This window comes from Trematomus bernacchii, unplaced genomic scaffold (genome assembly GCF_902827165.1).
Source record: "Trematomus bernacchii unplaced genomic scaffold, fTreBer1.1, whole genome shotgun sequence".
Classification (NCBI taxonomy): domain Eukaryota; kingdom Metazoa; phylum Chordata; class Actinopteri; order Perciformes; family Nototheniidae; genus Trematomus; species Trematomus bernacchii.
In genome coordinates, this window is record NW_022987776.1 from 729,918 (window position 1) to 749,296 (window position 19,379).

Below are 19,379 nucleotides of genomic sequence, written 5' to 3' on the forward strand. Positions count from 1 at the left end.
ATGATCAAAAAGTAAAAGTCTGCTGCTTATTGTTCTACTAGGCCACAATAGAGTCAAAGAGTATATGAGAGTGAGTGTGTTAATTAATATATTTGGCAGTTTGGAGTAAGTCTGTAGATTTGTTTGTGTGTGTGTTTCATGTATAGGCCTCTCACGATAATTAATTTTGTTGGATACATTTTCCCGGAAATTATTGCGATAAACGATAATATTGTCGGCACCGTTGTATGACCATTTTAGACCACTGACATAATGATAATATATAATAATAATTAAAGTACATCCTTTCAAACTGCTAGTCACATCCTCATGTAAATGGCAATTTATCGAGTTCATTTTTATTTATCGTACGATAAGTCAATTAATTGCTTATCGCGCCAGGCACACAATAAAACAGTGGAAACAAACTGTTTGACTTTCATTAGTGAATGAAACTTTGTGCCCTTTATAGTATGTGTCCAATATTGTGTATTTGTATATATTGTATATATATCCTATATATATGCTAAGGTCCCGCTACTGACACGATAGCAGTCATTTAGTGCGCATATATATAATTAAACCCATGATATCAAAATCTCACTCCAGCCAGGTACCCAAAGTTGGCAACCCTGAGTTATACGCACCATAAGCTGTTAGAACCGTTAGCTGCTACCACCCTTAGCTGTTACCACTCACTGTAAGGCCCGTTAGCACCCTTAGCTGCTAACACCGTTAGCTGCTAGCAACATTAACTGCTTGCACCGTTAGCGGCTAGCACTGTTAGCTGTCAGCACCATTAGCTGTTAGCCCGTTAGCTGCTAGCACCGTTAGCGGCTAGCACTGTTAGCTGTCAGCACCATTAGCTGTTAGCCCGTTAGCTGTTAGCCCCGTTAGTTCGCTGCTAGCAGTGTTAGCTGTCAGCCCCCTAGCTATTACCACCGTTAGCTGTTAGACATGTTTGGTGTTTTAATGTTAAGCTGTTAGCTGCTAGCTTCCAGCTCAGCGACCAACACAGTGAGAGTCCTGTGAAGTCTAATCAATCCAATATACATTTTGATTTGGGAACCTTTTAAAAAATAAAGACATTCAACTCATCACACATTCTGAAATTAGCTAGTCCTAAAGGGGTTTAAGTCAACTGTTCCCTCGTAGGCCTAGTTGAGTAAATAGCAGTATTACATGTTCAGTTTCATACAGAATGCATTTGCTAATATTCAGTATTAAAGGGTAGTGTGTTTAAGGTACCAACAGTTTGTTAATTGTTTAAAAAGATCATAAGAAATGTTTTTAAAAGCTTTTAAACAATTGTTCACGAGTCATTTAAACTCATAATATTATACTGTGATATTTCCTGTTTTAATGTTACAAGTCTCGTTCTGTCTAAATCCCAAATAAATGTACTTTAATGTGGTGTAAAAGCACCACATCCACATATTTAAGAGGCTGGAAATGGCATTTAATTACATTTCTACAGAGAAAACCACTTTACAGTTGATAAATGATCTCTAAATGTGAACTTTCCATGTTTTCCCCCTTGTTTAAAACACTCCTCCTGCTGTAAACTCCATGTGAAGAATCAAAACCAGTGTTCAAATAAATTCAGATGATCTAAAAACTCTTCTTTTCCCACACATTCATCCACACATTTCATCTCCCATTAATCACACCTGACGCCGAGTCTTTTGAAAAAGCCTGGTGATGGTTTATTCATTTTAATCACTACAGAATACATTTCAGGTGCAACACATGCCACATGTATAAAAGAATACAGTCACTTGTATTATGATTTTTCCATATTTGATATAAACATTTACGAGACAAAGAATCGGACACAGTGACCGGACTGAAATGTCTTAAATAATACAAATATATATATCGAGGGACGGTGAAAATCCTCCGCAGGCAGACTCTCGGTCCACGCCTGCAGAAAAAGACTGAATATGGGGAAGCAAAGAACTTTTGAAAGAGTATTTCTGAATTAAACCTCCGCCTCTTTCAAGAGCTTCGTCGTCTCCTCTCTCGAGGGTCCTGCGTCTTGAATGATTGTTGCAAACAGAATAGATTAGAAGACTTTTCAATAAAAAGTTTCTCCTTTTTTACAAAACAGTTTTCAGGAATGCAGTGTGTCCAGTAAACATATAGGAGGTCTTTTTCCTCCGTCTTTTATTTCTTTTTGCTGCATTGGAAGTGGAGTCGAGCTCCCAGCAAAAAAGGGTTTTTCTTTTCTTTCTGTAAACATGTTGATATGTACTGAGTTAACTTTACTGACGTCTAAATCAAACAAGCAGCCTGGGAAAAAACAAGAAGCCAATTTTAGGAATGATTTCATAATGCACGAGTTCTGCATTTGAGCATCTCTTGATTCAGCGGCAGCAGTACGAGGAAATGATCATAAAGGAAAAACTGCTCCATAAATATATATATTTCTGCTAACATAAGTCACTGAAGCTTAAAAAAATATGACATTTACAAGGATGGAATATGAGACGATGGGCTCCTGGGCACAGACGTGTTGTGTGTTGTTTGTCTTTGCACCTCTTTGTAGTCACTTTAAGTCCATTTGTAGTCACTTTAAGTCCATTTGTAGTCACTTTAAGTCTCTTTGTAGTCTCTTTAAGTCTCTTTGTAGTCACTTTAAGTCTCTTTGTAGTCACTTTAAGTCTCTTTGTAGTCACTTTAAGTCCATTTGTAGTCACTTTAAGTCCATTTGTAGTCTCTTTAAGTCCATTTGTAGTCACTTTAAGTCCATTTGTAGTCTCTGTAGTCATTTTTCATATATTTGCAATCATTTTCTCTCTCTTTGTAGTCTGTGGGTCTCTCTTTGTAGTCAGTGGGTCTCTCTTTGAAGTCATTTTGTGTATCTCTTTGAAGTCATTTTGTGTATCTCTTTTATTAGCTTTGTCTATTTGTAGTCATTCATTGTATCTTTGCAATCATTTAGTGTCTTTTTCAAGTCATTTTGGTTTTACTGTAGTTGTTTTACGTCTCTTTGTAGTCACTTTAAGTCTCTTTGTAGTCATTGTGTGTCTCTATGTAGTCACGTTTAGTCTATTCATAGTCACTTTAAGTCCATTTGTAGTCACTTTAAGTCTCTTTGTAGTCACTTTAAGTCCATTTGTAGTCACTTTAAGTCTCTTTGTAGTCACTTTAAGTCTCTTTGTAGTCACTTTTAAGTCCATTTGTAGTCACTTTAAGTCCATTTGTAGTCACTTTAAGTCTCTTTGTAGTCACTTTAAGTCTCTTTGTAGTCACTTTAAGTCTCTTTGTAGTCACTTTAAGTCCATATGTAGTCACTTTAAGTCTCTTTTTAGTCACTTTAAGTTTCTTTGTAGTCACTTTAAGTCTCTTTGTAGTCACTTTAAGTCTCTTTGTAGTCACTTTAAGTCCATTTGTAGTCACTTTAAGTCCATTTGTAGTCACTTTAAGTCCATTTGTAGTCACTTTAAGTCTCTTTGTAGTCACTTTAAGTCTCTTTGTAGTCACTTTAAGTCTCTTTGTAGTCACTTTAAGTCCATATGTAGTCACTTTAAGTCTCTTTTTAGTCACTTTAAGTCTCTTTGTAGTCACTTTAAGTCTCTTTGTAGTCACTTTAAGTCTCTTTGTAGTCACTTTAAGTCCATTTGTAGTCACTTTAAGTCTCTTTGTAGTCACTTTAAGTCTCTTTGTAGTCACTTTAAGTCTCTTTGTAGTCACTTTAAGTCTCTTTGTAGTCATTTTAAGTCCATTTGTAGTCACTTTAAGTCTCTTTGTAGTCACTTTAAGTCTCTTTGTAGTCACTTTAAGTCTCTTTGTAGTCACTGTAGTCGTTTTACATGTCTTTGCAATCATTTTCTCTCTCTTTGTAGTCAGTGGGTCTCTCTTTGAAGTCATTTTGTGTATCTCTTTTAGTAGCTTTGTCTTTTTGTAGTCATTCATTGTATCTTTGCAATCATTTAGTGTCTTTTTCAAGTCATTTTGGTTTTACTGTAGTTGTTTTACGTCTCTTTGTAGTCACTTTACGTCTCTTTGTAGTCGTTTGTGTCGCTTTCTAGTTGATTCCTGTCGCTTTTCTGGTCATTTTGCATCTGTTTGTAGTAGCTTTGTCCTTTTGTTGTCATTCGTTGTATCGTTGCAATAATTGTACGTCTCTTTTTAGTTGATTTGTGTCTCTTTTTGTAGTCACTTCGCATCTATAAGCAGTCAATTGTTTCTGTTTCTGTCTCTTTGTGGTCGTTTTTTGTCCCTTTTTCGTCATGTTGTGTTTCTATGTAGTCGATTTCTGTCTGGTCATGTTGCATCTCGTTGTCGTAGCAGTGTCTCTTTGTCGTCATTTGTTGTATCTTTGCAATCATTGTGTCTCACTGTCGTCGTTTTGTTTCTCTTTGTCGTCGCTTTACGTCTGTTTGAGGTCATATTCGAGAGTTGCCCCTGCTTTCTGTGCCCGGGAGACCCCGCTCAGTAATCCCTCTGTGTGTGTGTTTTAATGTGAAACTCTTAACCCACATCTGCAATCCTTCCGTAAACTGAACGCGTACAGGTGTTTCCGGATGGAGAAAGCATGCTCCCACGTTACTGGAGGTGAACAAACGCTGTGATGGTCACATACTGTACATCCCATGCAACAATACTAAATGAATCCAAAGGGTTTCTCTTTTATAACCACCTAAAGATGCAAAAGGTAAGAGATTCATATTTTTCTGACACATATTATATGCATGCAAAGAACCGACTCTTCCTGGTTCCACCGTGTGAAAACAGCCTCTCTGTTCTCCACGTCTGGAAAGGAGAGACAGTTACAATTATCATAGGAGTTATTGTTTAGTTAGTATAATGTAAAGCGTACAGCGGCAGCAGCGGTGAACACTGGGGGTTTTCCTAAACACTGCAGGAACATCACGCAGTGCTCCACTCGTTTACAAGCTACATGTTTAAGGGTTTTTTACTGTGCACAAATCACGGGTTGGGAGATATAAACGTATGATATCTTTATAGCTATATTCAAAATGATTCAGCTTTGACATTCTCATGCATACAACCACAAGAAGCGAGTCCATTGAAAAGTAGTCCAAGCATTGTTTTGTTTGTGTTTTCCTGTGGGGATGGCAGAGAACCTAAAGACATTAAAACATGTGCTGCAGTCCAGAGAGTGTGTTTACAGAGGGAGGGGAAGGAGAAGAGTGTGAAAGAGTGAAGATGGAGGTCTCACTTCTGCATGTCACACTGCAGCAGCAGAACGATGGACGGGTCGCTCTTCGCCGCCTCCTTGAACTCGTCCAACGAGATCTGGTCGTCGTTGTTTTTATCCATCTTCCCGAAGATCTTGTCCACCCTCTGCTGCGGTGTCAAGCCGTCCTCGTTCATCTTCATCATGATCACCGTGCCCACCATCTTGTAGATTGCCTGTTGGAGACATTAACACACGGAAAGGAGGGTTATGTCATCCAGCATGGGGGAGAATTTAGATATTTCACTCTGAATACCAAACATAACTGATGAGTTATCCCTACTGATGATGCATTCTGGACCTTTGAAGGAAACCGCTCTTTGACTGACCCTGCTGAGTATTATATTCTGCTCTGTTTAAACTAGCTCATGCAGTAGCACTTCATCTGGTTGGGTTTATAGGTAGGAAATGTACCTGCAGGATTGAGCACACACTCCTAAATATACCCACTTTATATAGTATGTAGTATGCAGAACAGGCTTTAAGTTCATGCCTTTATAAGGGCACTTAGAATAAAGATTGAGCGGTCACTTTTCAAGTCAACGAAGACAGAAAACACTGCGGCATAACTTCAGTTTCTATATTTAAAGGCTTTTTCGTAGAGGTTGTATTCTACGGTAACGGATCTGTGTCTCCATTCAAAGCAGGTGTGCAGGGTTCTGTTATTGGTCCCCTGATAAGTTTACCCCCCCCCCTCACCTCGATGATCTCCAGCATCTCCACCCGGGTGATCTTGCCGTCTCCGTCCAGGTCGTACATGTTGAAGGCCCAGTTGAGTTTCTGCTCGAAGCTGCCGCGGGACGTGATGGACAGAGCGCAGATGAACTCTCTGAAGTCGATGGTCCCGTCTCCGTTCTTATCGAAGGTCCTGAAGGCGTGCTGGGCGAACTTTGAGGCGTCGCCGTACGGGAAGAACTGCAAAGGTAGGAGGGACATGTTTTACATTTCTCAACCAGATTACTGGAACTCGTCAAAGTTCTGCCTGCTGTCCTTCAGGAATACTTTATGAATGGATGGATATATGGATGGATGGATAGATGGGACTGAATTGTTTAATGGATAGATGGAAGGATAAATGGACAGGTGACCCACCTTGACGTAGAACAACTGGAACTAGTCACATTTTGCCTGTTGTTGGGGCAGTTTCTCAAGAAGCCTTTGGGTGGATGGATGGATGGTTGGATGGATGGATGGGTGGATGGATGGATGGATGGATGGATGGGTGGATGGGTGGATGGGTGGTTTAATAAACATATGAATGGATGACCCACCTTGACGTAGATCTGCTGGAACTAGTCAAGGTTCAACCTGATGGTGGTTCAGTCCTTCAGGAATCTTTGTATGAATGACTGAATGGAAAAATGAATGAATGGATAAATGATCCATCTGTTGTATTGTGTTGCACTGTTGTTGGAGCCTGTGACATAAGATTTTCATTGTCATAACTACACTGTAGCTATGTACGAATGACAATAAAAGCCTTGAATCTTGACGTAGAACAACTGGTTCCAGTCAAAGTGTGCCTGTTGTTGGGGCAGTCTCTCAGGAAAGCCTTTGACTAGATGGATGGATCGATGGATGAATACATGACTGAGTGGATGATTCACTGACTAACTGAATCAATGACTGGATATATAAATAGACTAATGGGTGACCCACCTTGACGTAGAGCTGCTGGAACTCGTCGAGGTTCAGCCGGCCGGTGGGACAGTCCTTCAGGAAGCCTTTGTACCACTGCTTCAGCTCGTGCTCGTTGAACTCTGTGTTCTTCACCAGGTCCTCCATCACCTCCGGAGTCAGCTTGCTGTTCTGCTTCCCCATGATCCTGCAACCACACCAGAGCAATGCGTTCATTAAAGGTCCCCTATCATCCTCTTCTTCATCAATATATCACAGGTCTCAGATATATCCAGAGCCTGTCTCTGATTGGCTGAAACACCAAACAGATCATTGCAGCAATACCCATAATCCCCTCTGTTTCAGCCCTGTTTCCAAAGTGCTGATTCTCTGTCTGTTACTTTAGATGAAAATAAGGAGCCCCTCCCCACGCCCCTCTGAGAGACATTTGGTTAAAAAGAACTCAATGGTGCTCTAGGAGGAGATTCAGGTGATAAGGGGGGGGGGGGGTTACCTTGGTTGCTGATTGGCTAATGGTTACACAAGACAAAACATCGTTATGACATAAAGTGGCCAAAATCTGATCAGCTCATTTTCAGACAGGTTTTTATAAAAATGGATCAAAAAGAGAGAGAATCTTTGTTCCTGAAACTATCTGAGTCTCTTTCCACAGAGGGGACACATGTTGATGAAGAAGAGACATGAAGAAGAGGGGACACATGTTGATGTATAAGAGACATGAAGAAGAGGGGACACATGTTGATGTATAAGAGACATGAAGAAGAGGGGACACATGTTGATGAAGAAGAGACATGAAGAAGAGGGGACACATGTTGATGTAGAAGAGACATGAAGAAGAGGGGACACATGTTGATGTATAAGAGACATGAAGAAGAGGGGACACATGTTGATGTAGAAGAGACATGAAGAAGAGGGGACACATGTTGATGAAGAAGAGACATGAAGAAGAGGGGACACATGTTGATGTAGAAGAGACATGAAGAAGAGGGGACACATGTTGATGTAGAAGAGACATGAAGAAGAGGGGACACATGTTGATGTAGAAGAGACATGAAGAAGAGGGGACACATGTTGATGTAGAAGAGACATGAAGAAGAGGGGACACATGTTGATGAAGAAGAGACATGAAGAAGAGGGGACACATGTTGATGTAGAAGAGACATGAAGAAGTGGATTTTGCATAATAGGTGACCTTTAAAGCCTGAGCCATGACCGGGTGAACATCTGCAGCAAAACAGCCGCCTGCAAAGAGGTTCAGAGGTTTTCTGCAGATTTATAGATGAGTTTGTCTTTGAATGGAGATTTTAAACATTAGCGCTGCAACTAAAGATTGTTTTCATTATATAATATCTGTATTTTTCTAGATTCATTGATCAGAAAAGGTCCAAAAACATAGATCAATGTTTCTTCAAATGTCTGATGTTTCCACAACTGAAAGATATTCAGTTTCCTGTCATAGAGGAGGAGAGAAACGAGAACGTATTCCCATTTTAGGAGCTCTTAAAAAAGCCCTCAAACAGATAAATTGGTTATCAAGATATTGGGGGATTTATTAGTTGACTACTATAGATAAATCTTTGCAGGTGTATTTAACATATTATCCACACAGTAGGTATGCAACACTTCATGAACATACCTGTATCAGGTCTGCAACTGAATATCATTTTCATTACAGATTATTTTTCTATTTACTGGTTTAGTGTCTACAAATCCAGAACATATTGAAACTGTTTCCCTCAAGGGAACACAGGGATTTTAGCCTCTGCAGACCATTTACATGCACTAAAACCTATAGAACACACTACAGGAGAGGGAACACCACAACAAGCAAATTAGGGCTCCTATAAACAGCTATTTTGACTTCAAACATGAGCACAGAGTAAACATGAGGGTTTCTTTTGGAGTCGTGTAAGTCAGCAGTGAATATTTCCCGCTGCTCTGGTTCTATTTCTGTCTCCGACCCGGAACCTGTGACAGATCAGTTCATCGATCGCTCAGATCAGGTTACTGCAAACAAACACAACAAACCTTTGTATGTTGTGTTTGTTGGCAGACAGGTAAACATACCAGGCTCTGCACAAACATACATACCATATATGTTGAAATGTTGTCTCTCTTCCACTTAAAACGCCTTGTAGATTCACTTCCAACTAATATCACTATCACAATGATTCCAACACAAGGCCTTTACAAGACAAATCAAATCATTGGAGGAAAATGTATTCATATATTATTTGTGTTTATACCAGAAACGTATTATACTCCCTACAGACTAACGGCCCGTCCACACAGAAGCGTTGGAAGCTTCTTCCAACGCTTCTGCCCTTTCACTTTGAATGGGGTGACGTCATTTTTCGCCGAACTGCATTGTGGGAAGCAGAGCGGAGCTTTCCTGGTGTTTCAGGCTGCAAAAGTTGAGCAATGTTCAACTTTTGAAGCTTCTGAAGCTTTCGGTGGAAGCGTCAGCCAATCAAATCATATGCCAGTACAAGCTCTAGCCAATCAAACCGCTGCTTGTGTCTCAGGGGCGGGAGATTCATGTGATTGGTTGTTGGTCGAGCTTCAGACACGCCCGCCGGCAAGCTTTTTCCAAAGCCGCTGTGTGGACGGGCCGTAAGTGTACTCAAATATCTTCCATCAGGAGAAACGCTGCAGCTTCAGAAAGGATGCAGATATAAGAACCCAAATGTTCCACATGAAGAAACGTCTTCAGCAACTTGACAACACATGCAGCGTTTAGAGAACATTCAGCAACTTGAGGAGACATGCGCAGCGTTTACTAAAAGCTGCAGAAACCAAACGCTGAAGAAGTTCAAAACACAACGGAGAGCAGGGGACACTAAAGAGTGACGCACACAGCTGGGAGACCAGGGGACACTAAAGAGTGACGCACACAGCTGGGAGACCAGGGGACACTAAAGAGTGACGCACACAGCTGGGAGACCAGGGGACACTAAAGAGTGACGCACACAGCTGGGAGACCAGGGGACACTAAAGAGTGACGCACACAGCTGGGAGACCAGGGGACACTAAAGAGTGATGCACACAGCTGGAGACCAGGGGACACTAAAGAGTGACGCACACAGCTGGGAGACCAGGGGACACTAAAGAGTGACGCACACAGCTGGGACACCAGGGGACACTAAAGAGTGACGCACACAGCTGGGAGAACAGGGGACACTAAAGAGTGACGCACACAGCTGGAGACCAGGGGACACTAAAGAGTGACGCACACAGCTGGGAGACCAGGAGACACTAAAGAGTGACGCACACAGCTGGGAGACCAGGGGACACTAAAGAGTGACGCACACAGCTGGGAGACCAGGGGACACTAAAAGTAGTTTGTCTCTTAAAGGTGGGGTAGGTAAGTTTGAGAAACCGGCTCGAGATACACTTGTTGTTATATTCCATGGAATGCTCTTAACATCCAGATAGCAATGAATATCTGAAGTGCTTTGACAAAAAATCCATAAATAAATATCATCTGTGGAAGCTGTAGTACTGTAAAAAGCACGACCAATCATCTGAGCCGGCCCGGCTAAAGTAACTGGATGGCCTACCTGCCTGTCAGCCTTCCATCTGTGCACAAACTTATCTCGTGCCCTCATTGGTCATGTGTGCGTTCGTGTGTGTTGGAGGAGGGGCTCTGTAAGGAAGTGGCAGATTTTTTCCGGCTGTGTATTTTCAAATTCTAGCGATCTCGAGCCGGTTTCTCCAAAATTACCTACCCCACCTTTAACTGTTAGTGTTTGTCAGGATATCTGAAATGACGAGGTTAGCTACGTTAGCTAGCTAGCTTACAGCAGATCTGCAGTAACATCAGAAGGAGTCATGTGACCACATTGTTCAAATAAAACCATAAAACATTTTAGGTGAGTTTCCAACAACAGAGACAGTAAATGATCTCCAGTCAAATCTATTGAGAGAAGGGGCGGGGCTACATAAGGTGAATATAGGCTTGTAGAAATGAATTTAATGGATGCAGTACAATTTAAAATGCTGCGACATGTCAGGCTGCTTCACGTAAAGGCGAAACTCCACTATCCAGCCTCGCAGACCCTAAAAAACGTTGTTCCTGCAGCTCCTTTATGTCTCTTGTTGGAGTGGAAAGAGGTGATTTCATGGATGAGGAGATATCCAGGTCGAGAGAAATACCCTGAATTATACAACCCACTGTCCCATCATTAGAGAAACTATTATAAACGGGAGAAAAGAGTTTGCCTGCAGGTGAGAAATCACGTTAAGTATAGCCTGTGTGGGGGAAACCTCTGAAGCAATTAGAAACAGGACTCACGAGGAGAGCTGGAGCTTTGAGGGCAAACACTGGCGGTTTATTTGGAGCTTCGGCCGGAGAATTGACAAGACAGGTGGTGTGTTATGAGCTGACACGGCGGTTGCCAAAACAATTCTGAAGAACTCTTTCTGCAGCTCGAGGTTTTAACTAGTTCAGAGTGTAATAATCAACATTCTTCATCAGCGAGACTAAAGCAATATGGACCCTGAATCTAACTAGAGCTCTCGTCCATAGGAAAGAATGTGCGCCAGGGAACCTACGTCCCTGAACAGTAAACTACCTCATGGCGGCTTGTGCTCTGTCATAGACTGGCAACAACAATGCGCCCAAGCTGCTCCCCCTTAAGAGAGATAGCAGCAATACCCCAGGCCGTAGACCTATGCCATGAGAAAGGAGACAGTAACAGAGAGAAAACGATGAACTGTGTCAAGGGTTGAATACCTAAGCAAATTATTCCCTAACAGCCTGTTTGCTATTCTGTCTCCAAAATGGTGGAACGAGCTCTCCATTGGTATCAGAGCAGCAGAAAGAAGTCTTGGCCGTTGAATGAAACACAAAAAGCTCAATGAGGCAGTGAGTCATTATAAAAACATTGTTGATGTGTTTTTTCAAGCAGACTGGGCAGCAGTTCTTCAAAACATTGCCCTAGATTCTCTAAAATGCATTTTTTGGATAAACAGGGTGTCCGTGGGTAAGTAAGTATTAAAGGTCCCATGTCATTTTCCAAACTCTCATTGGTTTCTCAAACAGCATCTCTGTATAGTATGTGTATTCACTCTCTGTCCTACACGGCTTGTTGGAGCTCCTGCCCCCCCCCTCCCTGTGAGCCCACTGTGCTCTGATTGGTCGGGACGTTGCGAGGTTCGTTGCTGCTGCGAGGAGCGGACAGGTTTCCGGGTCGGCGATACAGCGAGAACAAGCGAAACTCATCCTGAGCACACACAAACACTCACAGCCGAAGTAAACACAATAAGTGTGGCTTGATATTGAGTTAGAGGTTTCTAACGCTGTGAGAATGGGTCTGCGGAGAACATTTCTCCACCATCCCAACTCGTCTATTACCAACCAGGGAGCTCTATGCAAGTCAATGGGACTCCCTGTTAGTTAGCCAAGGGACCCTGGTGTGTGAGGTGCTCCAAGGATTGGTCCATTTGGGCCAATCCGGTCATTTGTTGTTGATCTGGGTGTTCACACGTCACTGAACCCAGGAAGCAAACAATGGAGAAAGAGAAATGTCCAACGAGGCGTTCTGGGGCAGCATAGACAGGTCTTTCTGTGTTAAGAGTTTTACTCGCTACAGGGTGTACTTTGAGGGTTTGTGACTCTGCAGACCGTTTACATGCAGAAGCTACAGAACACAAGGGGACGGGTCATAACCAGAAAAGCATGACATGGGAGCTTTAAAAGTTGATAAATAAATGTAGCGAAATGTTCAATAAGTATATCAATTGTCCAAAGAGGTTGTATTCTACAGTCTGCCTGAATGTAATCATTGCGTAGGTGTGTAGTGTGATTCTGTGTAGTTTATTTATGGCATCCCGTTGGATTTGACGTCATCTGAACAGGACATCGCACGCTCACTGCTTGATAGCGCGCGAAGGTCCGTTTACGCCGGTTGTTAAACAACATCGTTATGGGGAAATGCAAGTCTGCGTCCAAATGGTTGGAAGATAAGGAGGAAGGACAATCAATACTGTATATAGTCAATGTGAGGTAAAGTGTGTCGCCAAGGTAACCGGTTAAAACTCAAAGTGGCGATGAGGTCTTAAAATGTATGGAAACGGTCTTAAAAAAGGTCTTAAAAGGAATTACATTTGACTTCAGGGTTCCTGCATATACCCTGAGAAAGAAATCTCATATTTGTAATCTTAATAGTTTCTCACCTGGACAACTGTCATAACTTAAGATTCAAATTCAGGTTCAAGGCGTAGTGTAGAAATGGCAATGAAAAACTGAAGTGCCAGGCTCCTCCAACAATGCAACATGAATATATATAGGACATAAAACCAATAGCATATTTATACATATTTGTATATTTGTATTATTGTATTTGGGATAGTTGTATTTCGATGTACAAACACACAGAACAATTGACATTAAAGTTGACTGACTTTGATTCAAAAGCTTAATAACTGTTGATTTGGTAAAGGTTGATAAAGCTGACAATGCTATGCAAAGTAATGGCAGATACTCTCTAACTGGAAGTGCAAATACATAATACAACAACCTGTATACTGTGCTGAAAGTAAACTAAAAACCCTAAAGACAGTGTGCCTTAAATCTGCAAAAATGATGGATATAGTGGAGGAGGTTATATATGATATGATATTCAATGTGCTGTATTTAATAACATGTTCAATCCAGTGTTGGGTTACTTCTCTCTCTCTGCATTACCTCAGATTGTATAGAAGTCTAGGAGGAAATGTCCTTCTCTCTCGATGTATTCCCTCAAACAGCCCTGACAATCTGTATAAATGGGGAATCTATCTTGTGATACGGTGAGTTGAATATAATACATAATGTGTATTTAATAGCGTGTTTAATCCAGTGTTGGGTAACCGCACACTGTTCTGCATTATGAGTCTCCTCGGCACCAGCAGCAGCCACATTATTAATTATTCACCCATGATGTGGCAGATGACATCAAATGGCCGAGAAATGCGTCAATCCTGCACACATGCGTATGACAAAAAGAGCTGTTTTCTGCACATGAGAACAGGTGTGATGCTGCTCTGGAGAAACATCTGGATCTGCAGCAGCATCACATCAGGCCTCCACAACAACACGAACAATGTGCGTTCAAATCAACGCAAAACACTGCGTGTGATGTGACTCTTTGCTCTACTCTCAAAGGGGAATATTGTACATTTTTTGGGAGATTTTTCCAACACAAGACGTATATTGAGAAGCCCAGCACTCACATATTATTAAACTACAGAAAAACAAACAAAATCAAACCCAAAAAAATCAAACAATAGTTGAATATGTATATTTTCGAACTGGTATACGAAGCTATATATGATCTGCTCACATCCTTAGGGTAAAGCACCGACTTATTTGGCATATTCTGCGTGTAATGTGTCCCTCACCCTACTCTCAATGGGGAATATTGTACATTTTTGGGAGATTTTTCCAACACAAGACGTATATTGACAAGCCCCCTCCCCAAAAAAAAAGAAAAAAGAAATCACAGCACTCTAAACGTTGGTTTATTTGGTTACTCAACCACATAAATACAAAATCCTACCCAAACAATTCAAATCAGAGTAGAATTATTATTTGTTAACTGGTATACGAAGCTGTATATTATCTGCTCACATCCTTCATACCACACAGGGTAAAGCACCGGCTTATTTGACAAGTCCTGCGTGTAATGCGTGTCAGAACCACCCCCCCCCCCCCCCCCCCCCTGAGCAGCACGAGCTGTATTAATGATGTGTTTAATGTGCAGAAGAGGCTGCAGTGAATGACCTTGAGACCTTTTTTTGCAGGATTGTGTTTCTTTGCACTGACAAACCGTGTGGCCATCGTGTAACTGCGGCGTCCCCCCCCCCCCCCCCGTCCCCCCCAGATAAACACCTCGCGATGCAAACAGGCCACAGGTTTTTAATAATGGCCAACAGATGCTGCTTTATTCCAGCTTTGAGCAATGACATCCGAGTTAATGCTATTAAAGCTAAGCTGCCATGCTGCTGCATTCCGATGGAAACGACGCAGTGAGCGCGTTTTTTTCAGATGATCTCCATCCTTATGACATCTTCCTCTGCGCATCGATACCAGAAAAACAACATTTCATAACCGAGCAGATCTATTTATGTATATATATATATATATATATATAAAAAAACCAGGACAGCTCCCTCGGTGCTGCTTCAGAAACACGTTGTAAAAAAAAAAAAAAAAAAACGCCAATTAAAATGCGCAAATGTGCATGACATCTGCTCAAAAGCGCCTGTGTTTCCTCTTAAAGGATGCACAGCTCGATGGCATTCATGCAAACGCGAGAAACCCCGATATGTAAGGCGACACATGAACACCGGCTGCTTGTATAATGTGAAAACACGACATGTCGGCCTCTCTGCAGGCGGATCTTCTCACCTGATTTCTGCCCGTTTGGTGATTCTCAATGGATGAACGTGTGCTCCAGAAAAACCGAAAAAAAGCCCCTTCCGATGGAGACGTGAGCCCAAAAGGGGATTATCTTATTCTCAACACTGCTGCTTATAAAAAACACAGTCTGCTAATGAAGTGTGTGGATCTTTCCCGACGTTATTGTTCCAGATGCGGCGCAGCAGGGACCGATCCCACGCGCCAGTCTGATGCGTCTGCAGGAGCCGTGTGCAACTTTCTGCTTCTGGAGCTCATTACATCATCAGGGAGGACAACATTTTGGATTTATAACACCCTGATGGAGCTATTAAACAATTAGGAATTATATTAGGTGATGTGTTGTCATTTAAAGGTGTGATTTTTAAAGAAGAATTAAAAAAAAAAACATGCAAGGCTGGACAAAAAAAGCCCCAGTGGTGGAAAGTAGATTTACTCCTACTTGAGTATTCCCATTGTATGTTACTTCTCCACTGTAACATAGATAAACATTGCATTTATTTTAATGACTTTTTGTTCATTAAAGAAGATATACTAGATCAGATTCAGAAATCCCACACAGCAAAGGGACAGTGCAGATAAAAGGCACAATAAAAGACTATTTAAAGAAAAGGGAAGCAAACGTTAAAATAAATAATGGCTAAAAAGAAGCAGCAGCATCAAAGCTGAAAATAAGACCCCCACCCAAACAATTCTAATAAAAAAATAAGTGAACTTGCTCGAGCCAGACCCCTCATGTCATCATCAGGGAGGACAAGGTTTGGGATTTATAACACCCTGACGGAGTGATTAAACAATCAGGAATGATATTAGGTGATGTGTTGTCAGGGCCGTCCCTCCCTACAGGCTGATCATGCAGACTGTGTGGGGCCTCACCTTGCAGAGGGGGCCTCACCTTGCAGAGGGGGCCTCAACTGAGCCGAAAATGCGGCGCGCTTATGCGGCGCAACATTTTGTGGCGCGGCACGGTTTCGCTGCTGGCTCCACTAGCACCCCCCCCCCCCCCAAATCATATAACTTTGCGTGGGGCCTCATGTTGGCCAGGGACGGCCCTGTGTGTTGTCATTGAAAGGTGTGATTTTTAAAGAAAAATGCAAGGCTGGACACAAAAAGTACAATTTTACCTTAGGGATATTATAGTTTTGAATAAAAAGAAAACACTAAATAAACTTAAGTTGTCTACAAAAGTACTTGTGCTTGAGTATTTCCATTGTATGCACCTTTATTCTACTCTACGTCTCAGAGGGAAATATTTTACTTTTCTTGAGAAACAGAATTTATTGGCATTTTTTCCCATGACCTCCAAAAAGAATAAAAAAATAGAAGTTACAGTTAAGAAAATATTTATTAAATTAAATAAGTATATAAATATACGAAAATAATGAGATTTCAAATTGTAGTTTTGATTAAAAAACATACTTAAAAAAATCAAAACTACGTGAAAATGAAGAGCAAAACTACAGCTCTAAATCAATTAAATTATTTAATCACAATGATTCACTTGATTCATTGTGATGCTGCAATACCTTCAAAAGCTGCATTCTCTCTAATATCCAGCAGGGGGCGAGATGTTCCTGCTTCTCTCTCTCTCTGTATGACCTCAGATTGTAGAGAAGTCTGTGAGAACATTCAGAAACCTCCAAAGAAAAGTGACACTATAAAAACCCTCTGCGATGACTTGATTTCTTAATTTAATGTTCACATACAGTACGATATACACATGGGTTCCTTTACAGACACAGACACAAAGCAAACATTAAATACATGAAAGGTAAGTTTAGCACCAGCAGACTCTAACACCCTTAAGGCTCGGCTGCACCAACCGGGAAGCATTTCATATGTTTAGACTTCAGCAACACTACGGCTGAATTTCAGCAAATCCAGATTTAAAAATAAGAATGTAATTAAATTACATTCTTATTTTTTAAGTTTTGGGGCAGCCACAAAATTAATTAAAGTAAAAAATAACCTTATTGGGACAGAATAACAATAAATCCAGATTAATAATTGACATTTAAAAACACCTGATTTGTAGTTTATTTAAAGGTCACCTATTATTTAAAATCCTCTTCTTCATATCTCTTCTACATCAACATGTGTCCCCTCTTCTTCATGTCTCTTCTACATCAACATGTGTCCCCTCTTCTTCATGTCTCTTCTACATCAACATGTGTCCCCTCTTCTTCATGTCTCTTCTTCATCAACATGTGTCCCCTCTTCTTCATGTCTCTTCTTCATCAACATGTGTCCCCTCTTCTTCATGTCTCTTCTTCATCAACATGTGTCCCCTCTTCTTCATGTCTTTTCTACATCAACATGTGTCCCCTCTTCTTCATGTCTCTTCTACATCAACATGTGTCCCCTCTTCTTCATGTCTCTTCTACATCAACATGTGTCCCCTCTTCTTCATGTCTCTTCTACATCAACATGTGTCCCCTCTTCTTCATGTCTCTTCTACATCAACATGTGTCCCCTCTTCTTCATGTCTCTTCTACATCAACATGTGTCCCCTCTTCTTCATGTCTCTTCTACATCAACATGTGTCCCCTCTTCTTCATGTCTCTTCTACATCAACATGTGTCCCCTCTTCTTCATGTCTCTTCTACATCAACATGTGTCCCCTCTTCTTCATGTCTCTTCTACATCAACATGTGTCCCCTCTTCTTCATGTCTCTTCTTCATCAACATGTGTCCCCTCTTCTTCATGTCTCTTCTACATCAACATGTGTCCCCTCTTCTTCATGTCTCTTCTACATCAACATGTGTCCCCTCTTCTTCATGTCTCTTCTTCATCAACATGTGTCCCCTCTTCTTCATGTCTCTTCTTCATCAACATGTGTCCCCTCTGTGGAAAGAGACTCTGAAAGTTTCAGGAACAAAGATTCTCTCTCTTTTTGATCCATTTCTATAAAAACCTGTCTGAAAATGAGCTGATCAGATTTTGGCCACTTGATGTCATAACGATGTTTTGTCTTGTGTAACCATTAGCCAATCAGCAACCAAGGTAACCCCCCCCCCTTATCACCTGCATCTCCTCCTAGAGCACCATTGAGTTCTTTGTAACCAAATGTCTCTCAGAGGGGCGTGGGGAGGGGCTCCTTATTTTCATCTAAAGTAACAGACAGAGAATCAGCACTTTGGAAACAGGGCTGAAACAGAGGGGATTATGGGTAATGCTGCAATGATCTGTTTGGTGTTTCAGCCAATCAGAGACAGGCTCTGGATATATCTGAGACCTATAATATATTGATGAAGAGGAGGATGATAGGAGACCTTTAAGTGTTTTTGAAATGAATCCTTGTCGGTGCAACCCAGCCTAATATTCGTAGTGATTTTCTAAATAAAAGCCCTCAGCTCGTTCTCACTAGGCTCACATGTGACATCTTTACAGCAGCATTCAATTACAAAGTTAATTAATTAAAAAAGGATGCATACTGTACACCTAAAGTGGCGTACAAAAGCAATACTATATATTATTATGAATATATTATATTATACCCATTTACACGGCAGATTCTCAGTGTAATATTAACGGTGTTTTGACACTGATGGAAAATAATACAAAATAAGTTTACATAAACAACCAATGGAAATAATCGGCTGATTAAAACATAAATATTTCTATGTGCTCTCATTTTTTAAATATATATACTAATAAGAGAGCTACTGTCTTTTGGCTAGAGTGATTTTTAAATAAATTATAATACAAAATAATGACAAATCAAATCAAACTTTACCCTCTTTGTTGGACAATAATGTCAAAAAATAGCGTCAAAATGATTTTCTAAATGCACGGTTTCTCAGTAATGAGTTGTGAAAAGTGTTCACTGTTATCGGTCAGATGATGAATATATATATATATTTATAATGAATCTGCATGTGCCTTCTTTAAAGCCCGCGTCACACTGTCCCGAAATGTACACCAGATGGACACACGATAAAGGAAATGTTCAAATTCGGCTCTGATCGTAACATCGGGCCGTTCGTGAGGGCATCTTAAGCCGTCGTATGACCGCCGGAGGAGTTTCTCAGGCTCCGGCAGCAACTTCGTGAGCGGTGGCAAAATCTTTGGCATGAAAAAAAATTGCCGAAGGACCTTTTGAAGGTTCATTTCCGTGTTGAATTCGTGTGCCCTTCGTAAGGCACTCGTGAGGG

General features: G+C 41.1%; 1 protein-coding gene across 1 annotated transcript; it reads right to left on the bottom strand.

The window, feature by feature from the left end:
- Nucleotides 1-1,678: 1,678 nt before the first annotated feature.
- vsnl1b (visinin-like 1b) lies at nucleotides 1,679-15,483 on the bottom strand. The gene is made up of 4 exons (XM_034149022.1): nucleotides 15,216-15,483; nucleotides 6,845-7,010; nucleotides 5,885-6,100; nucleotides 1,679-5,361 (listed from the first exon to the last, which is right to left on the bottom strand). The coding sequence occupies exons 2-4, from the start codon at nucleotides 7,004-7,006 to the stop codon at nucleotides 5,164-5,166; spliced, it is 576 nt and encodes a 191-aa protein (XP_034004913.1). The 5' UTR covers nucleotides 7,007-7,010; nucleotides 15,216-15,483; the 3' UTR covers nucleotides 1,679-5,163.
- Nucleotides 15,484-19,379: the final 3,896 nt, after the last annotated feature.